The sequence below is a fragment of the Kwoniella newhampshirensis genome, chromosome 4 (genome assembly GCF_039105145.1).
Source record: "Kwoniella newhampshirensis strain CBS 13917 chromosome 4, whole genome shotgun sequence".
NCBI classification, from domain to species: Eukaryota; Fungi; Basidiomycota; class Tremellomycetes; order Tremellales; family Cryptococcaceae; genus Kwoniella; species Kwoniella newhampshirensis.
In genome coordinates, this window is record NC_089958.1 from 884,497 (window position 1) to 898,750 (window position 14,254).

Consider the following 14,254-nt stretch of genomic DNA (forward strand, 5'->3'; position numbering starts at 1 on the left):
GATCGAAGCTCTGTGACTACTACAGCTTGATTGACAATACTGCATGGCCTTTCAGCTGCTCAGCGAACATCCGTCGTCAACCTCCACTTTGGATCACCAAAAATCTTTCAAAATCACAACAATATTTTCTGTTTCTCTTGTTACACTTTGCGTTGCATCTATTCATCTCGTTGCTCTTCAGCTCGCACTCGATCAAAGCACGGCGGACACAGGTTCCAGAGGAATAGAGAAAGCAGGATGCCGAAAGCCAGTGGGTTACGGTCGGATTGAGGTAATTCCGCTCCGTACACTGACTTCTCGATTTCTTTCTTATTAGAAAAAGCTGGCGGTGGCCACAAGAGCAAGGTGTATGCTATGCCCAGTACACAAAGTGTGTCTCGTCTCATACTGAGCCCATCAATCCATGGAGGCTGATTGGACCTTTATAGAAAAACGGGACAACGGTATACCCAAAATTCAAGCTTTGGTGGGCAAACAAAAGGCCAAAGTGAGTCCAGTTAACCCAAGAATGATTTGCGCCTGCTAATACGGTCTTAGCTCGCCCCATCTCAAGCGCGTCCCACTGCCTCCTCCCTCGCCGTTCTTTCAGCGAATGACCAGCCCCTAGCCTCGGGTTCGGGATCCGATCTTGGCCAGTATGGCAACGTCACCTTCCACGAACCCATCGATTCTTCGCTCACTCGAGATTCTTCATCGAAAGCGTTCATGAGAGAATTGAGGAAGGTCATCGAGCGGAGCGATGTTATTATCCAAGTGCTTGATGCTAGAGATCCGGAGGGGACCAGAAGTAGATGGGTAGAAGAGGAAGTGAGGAAGAGAGATGCTCAGGGCAAGAAGCTGTTGGCGGTTCTCAACAAGATTGGTGAGTTGAATGGTTTAATTGGATTAGATCAGTCTGACATGTAGCTTCGTCAAGATCTTGTCCCTCGAGCAAACCTCGAAGCGTGGCTTAGACACCTTCGGCACTCTTTCCCCACCATGCCTTTCAAATCATCTACCCAAAATCAACGGCAGAACCTTTCACAAAACGCCGTTCCGCTCGCTCAACCCTCTGCCGTCCCTGGCCAACAGGTCAATCTCCCCGCCTTACCTACCACATCCTCCTCACTCGGTGCTCCCGCTTTACTCCATCTTCTGAAGCAGTACGCGCTTTCGACACCTCACTCCGCTCTGACGGTCGGAGTCGTCGGTTATCCTAATGTCGGAAAGTCATCACTGATCAACTCGCTCAAACGAAGCAGGGCTTGCGCAGTCGCTGCGATGCCAGGTAAGACGAGAATAGTGCAGGAGGTTGTGTTGGATAAAGGGGTCAAGATCCTGGATTGTCCAGGTGTTGTTCTGGAGGATGTGGGAAGACAAATGGAGAGTGAAGAAGGGAAGAGGAAACAAGCTGAGATTATGTTACGAAATTGTGTGAAAGCGGAGTTGGTGGATGACCCAATCACACCAGGTAGGTGATTTGCGACTGGTCTGTAACGTCTCGCTAACACCGGAACGTAGTCGAAGTCATCCTGCGGAAAGTGGATCCGGTGCAATTGCAAAAACTCTACAATATCCCACCATATGACGACGTCCGAGACTTCCTGATAAAAATGGCTTTGACCCGTGGTCGACTTGGGAAGGGCGGTATACCAGATCTCGAAGGATCAGCTGTTTCTGTACTCAGAGACTGGAACAGTGGGAAGATCGCGTATTTCACCGTGCCCCCTAAAGTCCATGCGTCTTCAGCCCCATCACTTCCATCATCGGCTGCACCTGTCGCCACCGATGTCATGGAACAGGATGTGGAGATGGCTGGAGAGAAGGTGGGGGATGCCAAGATCCTCACCACACTAAGCGAAGCGTTCACCATTGACGGACTTTTCGATACCATTGGAGACGATGCGGCGTGGGAGGGTGAAGAGATGATTGAGCCTGAAGCGATCACGGATGAAGAGTGAGTGAATGCTATCGACAGCTGTTGCTGATTGTACAGACCCGCTCTGGAGGAAGAACCGCCCGTAGCGCAGAAGATGGCAGTACCGGTGAAGCAAGGCTTCTATGCTGACTCGGACGACGAGTTGGATTCCGGCTCAGATACGGAATTTCGACCGCCTGTGTTTGCGCCTGCGCTTGCCCCTCCCACTGCCCCGTCCATCACCTCTTCTGCTGCTCTGCGTCTCCCTCCGACCGCTCAACCCAATAAGCTCTTCACACCTGAAGAGCTGGCAGTTTTGCCTTCTGGGATGTTAGACCGTCAAAAGATGAAACAGCAAGCTAAAAAGGCTAAGAAGCGACAGGCGGCGGTTGCGAGAACCGAGGGAGAGCTGATGCTCGGATTCATGGATATGGGCATGGAGGAGCCCGAGGCGCAAGTGGAGGAGATCCCAATGAATCAATCCATGACGAAGAAATCGAGGAAAGAAAAGAGGAAGGAGAACAAGAAGAAGATGGTGCCGTCGAGACAGGAGAGGGAAAAGGCGATGGAAGTGGAGATGGACGAGGAAGAAAAGAAGGAGAAGGACTTTGCCAATTTCTTGGCAACCATCGGAGGTAGGTTTCGAAGTATTCCTCATGCCCAAGTGCTTACGCTGACCGCTGTGTCCGTTATAGCGGACGACTCGGACGAAGAGTTGTAGTTTGTGTCACGTCCCGCACATCATGTATGCATGTGTATAGTATCGTCATCCTTTTGTCCTCCGCTCCAGCCACTCAGTAGTTAATGAGAGGCAAGGCGTTCAAGCGCGGATTGGAAACTGGTCCAACAGCCCGGGTGTTTTCATGCTCGGTCGAAATGGTACTGATGGGTGATGATCCCGCTATTGAGATGGGTTGTGATCTGAAAGATACATATAACAGCTGAAAGTCTTGATCGCTTCCTCTCATGTTTGCAACGCCACCAATCGCGAAGTCAACGAACATCACGGAGATCAACAGAGTCAAAGTATACGAACCACCACAAACCACCTAAAGCACAGCATACTGCGAAATGCGCGCAAGCTATCTCGCTTCCATCGTACTCTACGCCACACTGGCACTTGGGCACCCAACGCCTGATCCTGTTGAAGTCGAAGCCTCATCAATCGACACTTTCCACGCACCCGACGCTTCGTCCAGGATCGAGACATCGATCGTCGAGCACACTCTTCTCGAACAGGAGCAGTTGGGTCACGATACGACTTTGGATCAGGAACTGGTCGATCTTGGTTCAGATCCGTTAGGAAGGAAGATCACGAAACGCGGCTTGAGGATCATGATAGAGGTGAGCGAATAAGTTACCCGTCTCTTCACACAAGCCGTTGGCCATATACAACGCTTTTGCATCACTCGCGTGGTGTCGCGGCAATTTGGTTTGGCTGGGCTGATCTGGAGACACTGGTGGGGTGATTTAGGAGCCGAGAGATCTGGGTCGACAATGGGGAGGGGCGGACGAGATGGATGATGAGAGTGATGAGCCGTATTGGGGATGAATGCACCACCTTGGGAATCAAAGTGGCTGTGCGAGGCAAGGAAGAAGCAGAAGAGGAAGAGCAGGACGTGAGTATGAAGAGGACGAAAGGGGTCGTTGTATTGTTCAGCAGTGTGTCAGTAAAGCGTGGGGATGTATGTGTACTACCCGGATACTGTCCGGTCATTCATTGTACTTGCAATTGGAGACTGAGGCAACGCTCACAAGCGAAAGGAGAGACGAGGAGTGGACGAGATGTGAATATGTCGTACAGTACTTCGAGAGACGCACGCGTTTCGACAAGTTAAGTCGGGCTGAGACTGCATCAGTGAATGGCTCGCACCTACATACAGTAAGTCACACACGACGTCATGCTGATGTACCAAAGGACGGCGGGAGCCTGGCGCAGGAGATCCAGAGTATCGGCAGTCGCACACCATATCAAGGATTGGATTCTCTCTTCTTTCTTTCGACTCTAATCCACGTTTTCGAGTCTCGTCGCCCAGCTAGGACCAGCTGTTGTCCAGACTTATATGGAGCCGTTCTTGTTCTCGTGTCACTTCGGCATTGACGGTCTCGTGTCCAATTGGCACGCAGGTCACTCAACCCACAGGTGCCACTCTTAGCCTGACCACTTGACTCTGACACCTCTGGCAATCGTAACGAAAGGACTACTCCGTGGACCCGTCTCTCCAATACTACTCCCCGAGGTGCTAGAAGAGGTATGTAGCAGTGGACCATGGTTCGAAATGGTATCCTTTGTCTCGCAAACCCCCTGGACTTGCAAAGAAGACATGCTATGACGCCTTTCTTGCCCACCAGTCGTCGACAATGGGTCTTCGCATGTCAAGTCAAAACGGTGTAATAACCTTTCATGACGTCTATACATGGACGTCTCATGGGCACATCTAGCGATCGGATGTGTGATGAGATGTTTGCATAGAGGTGTCGAGCCGAAATTCAATGATGGACTTGGGAGCGAGCAGGCAATCCACACCGATCCCACAAAAGGAATGCTTTTCCTCGGTCCATGGCAACTCTGCCTCACCTGCTGGTCTTGATCCATCCCCGCCAGCGTACTGTAACCTTGGTGGATCCGATTCACACCTTGCTGTCAAGAGGGTGTCGCATCGGAGCTCATCACAGGTACGTAGAGAAAGCCTATCAACTTGTCTCACTACTGCCAGAGTGGCTACAGTCTGATATACCCACCGTCTTCCTCTGGTCCTCGGGTCAAGCGCACTTCTCTGGTGCTGTCAAGTGCCGTCTCTCAACCAGTAAGAGAGCGGCGTCGCGACCACCCTCTTAGAGCGACCTCACACACCATTTAGATCCCTCACCCCGACCACAACACAATGAAACTCTCCCCAACCTCTGCTTCCCAATCCCTCGCCGTCAACATGATCACACTGAGCCCCTCTGCCCGACTGGACCATCTCATCCAGACCATATCAACCATCCTCCGCTCTTATCGGGCTCAACCCACCGCTTCCCCAATCCACATCACTGCCCTCCAGCGATTCTTGAAACGAGCATCCGATCTACATCCCTCTTCCACTCCTTCTGTCACACTCACACTCACTGATCCAGAGCTCGTGTCTTCCCTGGGAGGGGACAGGTCATCTGAGCAATACAACAACCCAGATGGTAGTGGCGGTGCTGAGGGTGGAAGAAGGAAGAGTCCGACAGTTTCCGATGTGGAGACATTGGAGAAGGATTGGTGGGAGAGTGAAGTATTTGCAGCCTGGTATGGACCTAGACCAAGACCAAGACCAAAACCTGGATCTGGACTCGGCGCAAGAACGAGCTCCGGTCACAACACACCCATCATAAAAGGTGAGAGCATCAGGAGCCCGCCCGTGTCTCGTGGTAATGCGACCCTGTCGACTCCTAAGATCAAAACCTATTCTCGTGAGACTTCCCGGAAAGCCACAGAGGGAAATGGTGGTGTTCCCACAACCGATCACATTGTCCGTGTCGGAGACGGTGGACTTCATAGTACGCACACGAACACGAACACGAACACGACCAGCGACGAGCTCATCGCCTCAAGAGGAGAACAATCGGACTCTAAACAGGCGATAGTAGGAAGCGAAGACAGTGTGGGGATAACGAGACATAAGAGTGTGAGCGTGGTCTATGAGGAGATCATGGAGAAAGAACAGAGACTGAGGAGGGATATCAGTTATGTGGGACTGAACGACGACTGTCTTTAGACTGCCGACTTCTTTTCGGGTCCAATGAACTTTACGAGCAGTGTAAATCCAATATTGGATGGGTTATAGTCCTGTGACCATGGATATAACGATGAACCAATCATTCACATATACATACAGATTTCAAATACAGACATTTCATCATGCAACTCTCTAAGATGCGAGCCCGGCACACGGGACCGCTAAACACAACACTATCCAGATAAACGCTGTCAATGATCCAACGATAAGGATGTCCCTCTTGATATCCTGATAAACCTTTTTGATTCTCGGATCCTCCACCAGTCTTTCCGGTCCGAACACCTTGATTTTCTTTTCTCTCTGCATCTGACTGGCTTCGCTTCCTCTCCTCGAGATCGGATCCACCATGCCACCACTTGTCTTGCGGTTCGAACGACGTAATCGATTCAAGAGGGTCGAAAGGTCTTTACCCGTTCGTTGTGCTACGTCGACAACCGTCGGTGGTTTGCTATGTGTTTGCGATGTCGCTGAAACAGACAGAGGTCGAGTGACTGTGGTTTGGTCACCATCTACTACGAATGGTGATATATCTCTTTGTTGACGAGTGTCGAATTGTGATATACGGAGTTTAGGTGATCGAGGACCCTCATGCTCGCCGATTGGGAAGGCTTCCTTCGCACGCGGAACCTTGACAGTCGTCCGTCTGAGGTCCATTTGGCGTCGTTGGACGTCTGTCATGTCGGTCTCAAGTACCGGCACGGTTGGGAACGAGGAGTCCAAATTGGAACTGCTGGGTGACACCAGCTTGACGTCGTCTGCGTCGGTACCCAGGCCTGTCGTACCTCCAAAATCGGACAGAGGCTGAACCTCCATGGGAAGGATCAGATCGGCATCTGTCATCTGTACCAGCTCGCATCCATCAGGTACACCTCCAACCCCACATTTCGCTTCCACCTCCGCTTCGGGGCCATTCCCTTCCACTAGTGTCTCCTCATCGTCTAGATCATCCATTTCCCAGGGCCGCACTTGTCGATGTGATCTGCCCCACACCTGAGAGCAGAATCCGCGGTACGCGGAATATGCCTGCATTATGCCGAAGCAGACGAAGATTGTGGACAACAAGCGATAAGCTCTGAGCCCAATGGAATGGCGCGGGAGTAGAAGAGTAAGAAGGAGATAGATGATCAGACCAATCATGAAGTCGACGAAACCGACAAAATACCTGTGAAACATCATGTCAGCGACAACATCGTTAACCAGTTTCTCAGTGACATACCAGAACAAGACCTTTGGGCGGTTGATGTTAGTCTTTGCAGCTTCGAGGAATCTGGGTAGACTTTGCGTTTCTACCGTCGAGTAAATCTCTTCATATATGGGCAGAAACTGAGAACGAGAAGCGGCGTAAGCGTTTTGCAAGGATTGCATAGAAAGATAGCACTCACAATTTCTGGAGCGGTACTCCGTACTAGCCCGACCTTTGCAAACTCCCTCAACTCGTCACTGATACCCAACTCTCGGCTTCCTCCCTTCCGCAAGAAAGTTGCGAAAGCTCTCTGAGCTTCTTCTCGCATGGGCTGTAATGCTGGAGCAATGATTTCAGTGCCGGGCGGGGGCAGCGGTGGATAGAGTGAGGGACGTATTATTGGTCGAACGGAGGACGGACTAGCTGAGTCGGTCGAACACGTCTTGATCCGAGAGCTTGATGATCGCGAAAACAACTTTAAGCGGGATCGATCATGATGTTGATGTCCGAGGTTCGTATGACCACCACATCCACAAGGACCGTCCAGACCTCGGCATGGTCTGAAGCGGTGAGTAGTCCCGACGGGCTCGGAGTCTGACAACCACGCTGCCACCGATGATCTTCTGAACGGTCCCGCGAAAGTTCCCTCGGCTTCTTGTTCTTCTACTTCGTTTCCATCCTTGATCTTGGCCAAAGCTTCATCCAGATATCCAAACGGGTTATACCGATCGCCCAATCTCGTGCTGGGTACCGGAATCTGCGCTTTGATCTCCGCCTTCAACGCGTCAAATCTCACTCGATAATTGCGAAACCAGACGACGAAAAGCAGGTTTTCCGTGGTGAAGTCTCGGTTGGCGACGAACGCAGCGAATTCGGGGAAAGAGATCGGAGGACATGTCTCGCCATTGAGGATGTGGGACAGCTTGAGCTCTTCGAGTGGTGGTTGGGTGGTGCTGGGAGCGAGCAAGGCGAGCGAGGGGGTAGAGAAGGAGGTGGGACGAGCACCTGAAGGCGCTGTCATCTTGACGATCGGGGGTTGATGGTGCGGTGAGAGGTGTTGTCCATATGGTTGAGTCCGAAAGGTGTGGGACTACGCCTGGTGTGTCTAAATTACGATGATGGTTGAGATGATAGGGATGACCACGATTCTCCGTTGCTTTGGCATTGAGCGCAACACTGGTTACAACTGCTTTGCAAATGAGAGAAATGGTATGGGTCGCGACGCCTGAGGGCGATGTCTTTGACGTCACGGACGTCGGCTGGGTGAAGAAGTCGCTATAGATGTGCCGAGGCGGAGATGGAGACGATGTTTTCGATATTGTCCTCTTATCTATTGACGAAGACGAAGGTGAGGGACACAGACAGACTGCATGATACGAATGCACGTATATTGAAATGAATGCTGGATCCGAAGTGTGAGACAAGGGGCGGAACAGAGGCTGTGGGTTTGTCCCTTGTCCTGTCGGATCGTTCCGAGGTAAGGGATGATGTTGGCGATGGGATCAATGCGCCAATAGCCCGATTGGTGTGATGCAATGAGGAGAGGATGCTTCTCGTAACCGTTGTTTCGTGCTAGAAGGAACGGTCGGCCATCTGTAAGGGGAAAGATCATGTGTGTGTGTGAGAGAGAGAGAGAGAGAGACGAGTAATAGTGATGGGATAGCCACACGCAGATAGACTTTTACGAGTACACTAATTGATCGGTTCAAAAGCGCTTCATGTCAATGCCCTGAGAGGTGTATGGAATGATCCGAAAAAGCTGCGAGGACATACTCGACGATCGACTGGTTTGCAGGGAAAAGGGGGCAGAAACAGATCATGGTCAACGTCGGAGCAAATGTTGATCAATTTCCGGATCTGTACGTTAATGACTGTCTGGGGTTACAAACCCAAAATGTAAAAAAAATAAACCGGTTCCCCTTGTTCAGAACTACTTGTACCACTTGAATCAGCGCTTGTTCCTGAATATCCACCGGCAGGATGGGAGAGGCGATCTGGCATTTTCCACTTGCTGTACACGGTATGTTATCGTTAACTCACATGAACCGGGGTGGTCTTCAACACAACTGCTGCTGGAGCACAAGTCCCCCCCTTTCATTCCTCGACGCCTCGCACATGCCACATGGATCTGTATGCATCCACCTATCTTGGGTGGTAGTGGGCAGCGGTGACAGCGATGAAAAGGGCGTCCGTCCCTTCCATCTTTGCCCTAGAGGGGATCGGTGAGATCGACCCAAAGGTCTCCCCATTTATGATATGATGAATCACCAGTAGTACTAACCAAAGCTATATGGGAGGCGCAAGCCACATTTGAACGATGGAATTACCGCTTGGAGCTTTCTTTTGTTCTTTTGTAACTTATGTTTGTTAACGTTTGTTTGTTGGTCAAGTTCCGATCCCGGATCTCATTTCTTTCGGGCGCGAGCCTATCTGTCCCATCTTCACCTTCCTCAAGGCCCGGAGTTGCTTTTCATGTCCGCTCCATCTGCAATCTGCGACGTCACGACTTGATGACCACCGGTTGTCCTCGCCGTCAAGAACAACCAGAGACCAACATGATCTTTGCGTTTGTGTTCTCGAACCTCTCGCACTCCACAGGACGCCTATATCTCCCCTTGTCACGCTGACTCGTCGCATCTCGTTGCTATCATCAAAGGCCAGTCGGATTCGTCCATATCGCGCCGTCATAGGTGGAGAGGTCAATCGCCAATGTCTATGCTGGATGATTGTGAGTAAGCAGGCAACGTATTCCAACGGTCGACACTGACGATGGCATCCCACATGTAGTCGTCGAGCACACCTCGGGTCCATCCATACCCCCTCGTTACTCATCCTCTGGTGCTTACAGGGGCTCGGGGCCCGTGGCTACTCTTGGAGGGTCCGGTATCGAAGCGGTAGGATATGAAGGGTTCGAGGTAGACGATGGCGAGGAGGAAGGGGAGGATACTCGCATGGTACAAGCAGTGAGGATCCGGAAATCCCCCCGTATATGAAACACTTCCTGACTGGTTTTCGATTCCAAAAGCTCGAGACCGGATTCATACCCTCGTCACAGCATCAGATTGCTCTTCCACCCCTGTTCTCCTTATCGCTTGTCCAATACTCCCCACCATCTTCATTGTTATGTCTGACGACAGCCAACAACCTTCTCTTCCTCGCTGCCGCACCTCTGTCGGTAATCATCATTGACCTTGACAAGCCTGAAGAACTAGTGACGATCGACCTACCCAAACCTGCCGCCGAAAAGGGTAGTCCTGCCCCACAGACAAAAGATATGCCAAGCATCACGCAGCTGTATGCGGATCCAACCGCAAGACATCTCTTAATCACAACGACCTCAGGGGATACCTTCTACCTCCCTATCAGCCCTGGGAATGCCGCAGTTCAATCTCGCCGGCCAAGACCTCTGAGGCTGAGACAGACTATAACAGCCGTCGGGTGGTCGCCCATATCGGGAAATGCCACTGTCGATTCGAATGGTGGGGGTGATGTACCGCCTCCTGCCAAAGGAGATGCCATCACCCCGCCTGCTACCGATGTCCTGCTCGGTACGACCACAGGCCAGGTCCTTTCCCTGCCATTACCACCGCAAGACGATATCTTCAAGTCTGTCTCAATAGGTATGAGCAAGCCTCTGGAGAAAGACCTGCAGATGGTATATACTCTGCCGGATCAGCAGCCTGTGACAGGCATTGGATTTGGGTTCTGGTGGACAGGAGCGGGTGGCAGGAGCTCGGGGAGAAAGACAGGAGAGAAAAGAGCTTGGGCGGTCATGACCACGAAGGAGAGGCTGTACGAGGTTCAAGGTAACGTCGGTACAACCATCGCAGGAGGAAAGACAGGGGGTTGGGCAGAGGAATTGTTTAAACCTTTCCGCGAAGGAGCACCCAGTAAGTATAATGTACTATTCTGACGATATTCTCGCTCACACTGCCGTCCTTAAAGAGTTCCAAGAACTACCCGGGGACATGCCGAACTCCTTGTTAAAATTCTACATCCCTTCTGTCGAGGGACAATCCGTCTCATCACTTCCTGCCCCATCGGCTTTGGCTTGGCTGACTGGTGAGCACACTGTTGGACGTTCTCTTACCTGCAGCTGACAGACGACAGCACCTGGCCTCTACACCTCGAGTCTCGCTACCTCAAATTCTAGCGAGATCCTTACGAAGCCATCGTTGCTACCATATCCATCACTTGAGGCCCCGGCGGCGGTATCTGCCTTCAGCAGGCAGATCGCTCCCACGACACCATCCATACCGCCGACACCCATAGCCGTTGCGATGACTCAATGGCACTGGCTTCTATTGTACAGCGATCGAATCGTGGGCGTGTCGAAGGAAAATGAGAAGATGGTCTGGGAGGAGGCTCTGCCATTGGTAAGCTGAGAATCGCAGCGGCACCGCAGGGCTACGTTCTGACCACACCGGATTTAGACTGGAGATGAACATGCTCTTGGGCTGTCTGCAGATCCTGTGTCGAGAACTTTCTGGATATATACCGACCGCTCGATCTTTGAGGTCTTGGTACGAAATGAAGATCGCGATGTTTGGCGGGCGAAGCTAGAGAAGGGCGACTACGATGAAGCAATCAAATTTGTGCACGTGAGGGGGTTGTAACTTGAATCTTCCCGGGTACTGCTAATGAAAGATGACATGCTGCAGACCTCGCCTCAAAAAGACATCGTTCTGTCCAGGCAGGCAGATGCGCTCTTCGAACAGGGGAGATTCATTCAGTCCGCACAGTGCTACGCGCAATCAAGCCGGAGTTTTGAGTATGTGACTCTTCAATTTGTGGACGCGGACGAGAGGGATGCCTTGCGAATTTATCTTGCCGAGAGATTAGACCGCCTGGACAAAAGGGTGAGTCGCTCATAGTCTGACTGTGCAGATACTGAGCCTGTGCAGGAACGTACTCAACGGATGATGCTTGCCACATGGCTAGTAGAGATGTATCTCAGCAAATGCAACACGCTAGAGGACATCGTTGCTGCGGAATCAGTGACCTCTGATGTGGAAAGCCTTACCATCGAGCGGCAAATGACGGAGGAGGATCTGAAGAACTTCACAACCACCTATCAGGTGAGTATCGAAAGTGATTACCGAATCGGTCGACCGACTGACGCGCTGTGTCAGAGTGATCTGGAGCCGAAAGTGGTCTACGAGCTCATTTTGAGCCACGGGCGGACCGATCTATACCTGTTCTACGCGAACTTGAACAAGGATTTCGGAAAGGTTGTGGAACACTGGGTCACGGAAGAAAAATGGCTCAGGGCTATAGATGTCCTGAACAGACAAGTGGGTCACATTCGATTTGCGCGGATAAGATCTGATATGTTTGACAGAACTCCGTCGAGCTGTACTATCGCTTCGCCGCGGTTCTGATGCGGAACGCCCCGAAGGAAACGGTAGACGCATGGATGCGCCAACCGTCGCTCTCTCCTCGATATCTCATTCCAGCACTGCTGCAACAGCAACAACGGTCCGAGCCGATAACAGGGAATCATGCTGTCCGCTATCTCTCACATGTCATCAATCAGCAAGGATCAACCGATACAACTATCTATAATCTCCTCCTGACGTTCTACGCCTCCGATCCTGATCCGGACGACACTCCGTTGATACGCTTCCTTTCCTCATGTCCCGATGATCCCACAACGGATAGACCATATTACGATCTCGACTACGCGCTTAGGACATGCAAGCAGAACGGGCGAATCCAACCGTGTGTCCTGATATACTCCAAGCTCGGCCTGTACGAAAGTAGTGTAGATTTGGCATTGGAGAAGGGTGATATGGAGCTGGCGAAGATAAATGCGGACAGACCGGAAGATGATGACGTGTTGAGAAAAAAGCTGTGGCTGAAAATTGCGAAATATGTGGTACAGGAGCAGAAAGACATCAAAAGGTAAGCCAGATGTTGACAAATCATGTTCTGGTGGCAATGTTGACAATATGCAGTGCCATGCGTTTCCTCGAGTCCACCGATTTAGTCAAGATTGAGGATATCCTCCCCTTCTTCCCGGACTTCGTTGTCATTGATGATTTCAAAGCGGAGATTTGCTCCGCTCTCGAGGATTACAGCGCCAGGATCGATGAACTTAAAGCAGAGATGGACGAAGCTACTGCGTCTGCCGAGTCCATCAAGCGGGACATCGAGAATCTGACCAATCGCTTCGTGACGATCGAACCTGGGGATAAATGCTGGAAATGCGGTTTAGGTTTGGTGATCAGACAGTTCTACGTGTTCCCTTGTCAGCATTCATTCCACGCCGATTGCCTGATCTCGATGGTGAGTGATGTGCTTTCCTCAGTGATCTATGGAGCTCATAATATCACAGGCAATGGGTTTCTTACCCGCTCCTACACTAAGACGGATTCTCCATTTGCAAGACGAGCTGGTTTCGAGATCCTCGGAGCCGACCGGGCGAGCTTTACTATCATCCAGTTTCAGTCCAGCACCGTCAGGTACCGGTACTCCACGACACGGGAAGGACTCGTCAAGAAATGGTGCCACTTCCGGATCGGCAGCCACCGATTTACTGCTGGGAATGACGGGCCGTAACAAGCTGATAGCTGCTGGTGATCGATTGCGAGAAATGATTATCCCTGACGCACTAGCTCAAGCTGTTTCTGTGGTGGGCGCGGGAGTCGGTGTGACTAGTGGCGGAGGGTCAGGAGCAGGAAAGAAAGGTGCAAAGAAGAGAGACCGATTAGCCGATGAAGGGAGGGTAGATGAATTGAGGAAGGAGCTGGACGAGTTGGTGGCTGGACAATGCCCACTCTGCGAGGGGGTGGTGATCGGGCTCGATAAGCCTTTCATCGTTTCAGGGGAGGACACAGCGGACTGGGAGGTGTAGAATGTATAGATAGAATATTGTATCTGGGGAATGTCTTGTCTCGTCGCCGCTCCCAAGGCAGCAGAGGTCGAAGCAAGAGGAAGGTCAGGATGTGAAAGAGGAAGGGCAACTGACCCGGTGTCTTGCTTCGACGATCGATTGTCGTTTGGACCAAGGCTGCCCGCCATACTCGGTCGACGCGAATCTGAATGAATGACACTCACGCGTCACTTTCTCGTTGGGCAAGACGCGAAGCTGACACGGGATGGAGGTCTCACATTCGTGAAAGTGTGTCAGGAACTTCGTGATTCACCTCACTCGACTTGACGTTCACGAGCCACATAGGGGCGTTCTCGCAGTAGCGCGTCCTTACTGTGTAGCCCGCATCTGTGCCTGATTGATCGTCTCATTCAATGGCCAGCTCGTCATCTCACACAGGTCCCGCACTGAGACCGAGGCGAGTGCTTCATGTGTGGCAGATGTTGGCTTACCCCAAATTGACTCAGAGTTGGGCAGTAGAGGTTTGACTTTCACGGTGAAAACGTGCTAAGCTCCCGCAGGTGGTGTACGCA

At 51.6% G+C, this 14,254-nt stretch overlaps 6 protein-coding genes across 6 annotated transcripts; 5 read left to right on the forward strand and 1 right to left on the reverse strand.

The window, feature by feature from the left end:
- Positions 1–237: 237 nt before the first annotated feature.
- On the forward strand, positions 238–1,940 carry IAR55_002314 (uncharacterized protein; the record flags this gene model as incomplete). Its single annotated transcript, XM_066945429.1, has 6 exons — positions 238–250; positions 317–370; positions 429–487; positions 538–862; positions 917–1,450; positions 1,501–1,940. The coding sequence occupies 6 exons, from the start codon at positions 238–240 to the stop codon at positions 1,938–1,940; spliced, it is 1,425 nt and encodes a 474-aa protein (XP_066804118.1).
- Positions 1,941–2,012: 72 nt separating this feature from the next.
- Positions 2,013–2,618, forward strand: IAR55_002315 (uncharacterized protein; the record flags this gene model as incomplete). Its single annotated transcript, XM_066945430.1, has 2 exons — positions 2,013–2,532; positions 2,593–2,618. 2 exons carry the CDS (start codon positions 2,013–2,015, stop codon positions 2,616–2,618), a joined length of 546 nt encoding a protein of 181 aa, XP_066804119.1.
- Positions 2,619–2,968: 350 nt separating this feature from the next.
- IAR55_002316 (uncharacterized protein) lies at positions 2,969–3,449 on the forward strand (the record flags this gene model as incomplete). The annotated part of the gene is made up of 2 exons (XM_066945431.1): positions 2,969–3,241; positions 3,372–3,449. The coding sequence occupies 2 exons, from the start codon at positions 2,969–2,971 to the stop codon at positions 3,447–3,449; spliced, it is 351 nt and encodes a 116-aa protein (XP_066804120.1).
- A 1,333-nt stretch (positions 3,450–4,782) lies between these two features.
- On the forward strand, positions 4,783–5,643 carry IAR55_002317 (uncharacterized protein; the record flags this gene model as incomplete). Its single annotated transcript, XM_066945432.1, has 1 exon — positions 4,783–5,643. The coding sequence occupies one exon, from the start codon at positions 4,783–4,785 to the stop codon at positions 5,641–5,643; it is 861 nt and encodes a 286-aa protein (XP_066804121.1).
- A 153-nt stretch (positions 5,644–5,796) lies between these two features.
- On the reverse strand, positions 5,797–7,868 carry IAR55_002318 (uncharacterized protein; the record flags this gene model as incomplete). The annotated part of the gene is made up of 3 exons (XM_066945433.1): positions 5,797–6,826; positions 6,881–6,987; positions 7,047–7,868. The coding sequence occupies 3 exons, from the start codon at positions 7,866–7,868 to the stop codon at positions 5,797–5,799; spliced, it is 1,959 nt and encodes a 652-aa protein (XP_066804122.1).
- Positions 7,869–9,556: 1,688 nt separating this feature from the next.
- On the forward strand, positions 9,557–13,703 carry IAR55_002319 (uncharacterized protein; the record flags this gene model as incomplete). Its single annotated transcript, XM_066945434.1, has 12 exons — positions 9,557–9,575; positions 9,635–9,810; positions 9,873–10,737; positions 10,793–10,909; positions 10,958–11,223; positions 11,281–11,448; positions 11,509–11,706; positions 11,752–11,925; positions 11,980–12,141; positions 12,189–12,751; positions 12,805–13,135; positions 13,185–13,703. The coding sequence occupies 12 exons, from the start codon at positions 9,557–9,559 to the stop codon at positions 13,701–13,703; spliced, it is 3,558 nt and encodes a 1,185-aa protein (XP_066804123.1).
- Positions 13,704–14,254: the final 551 nt, after the last annotated feature.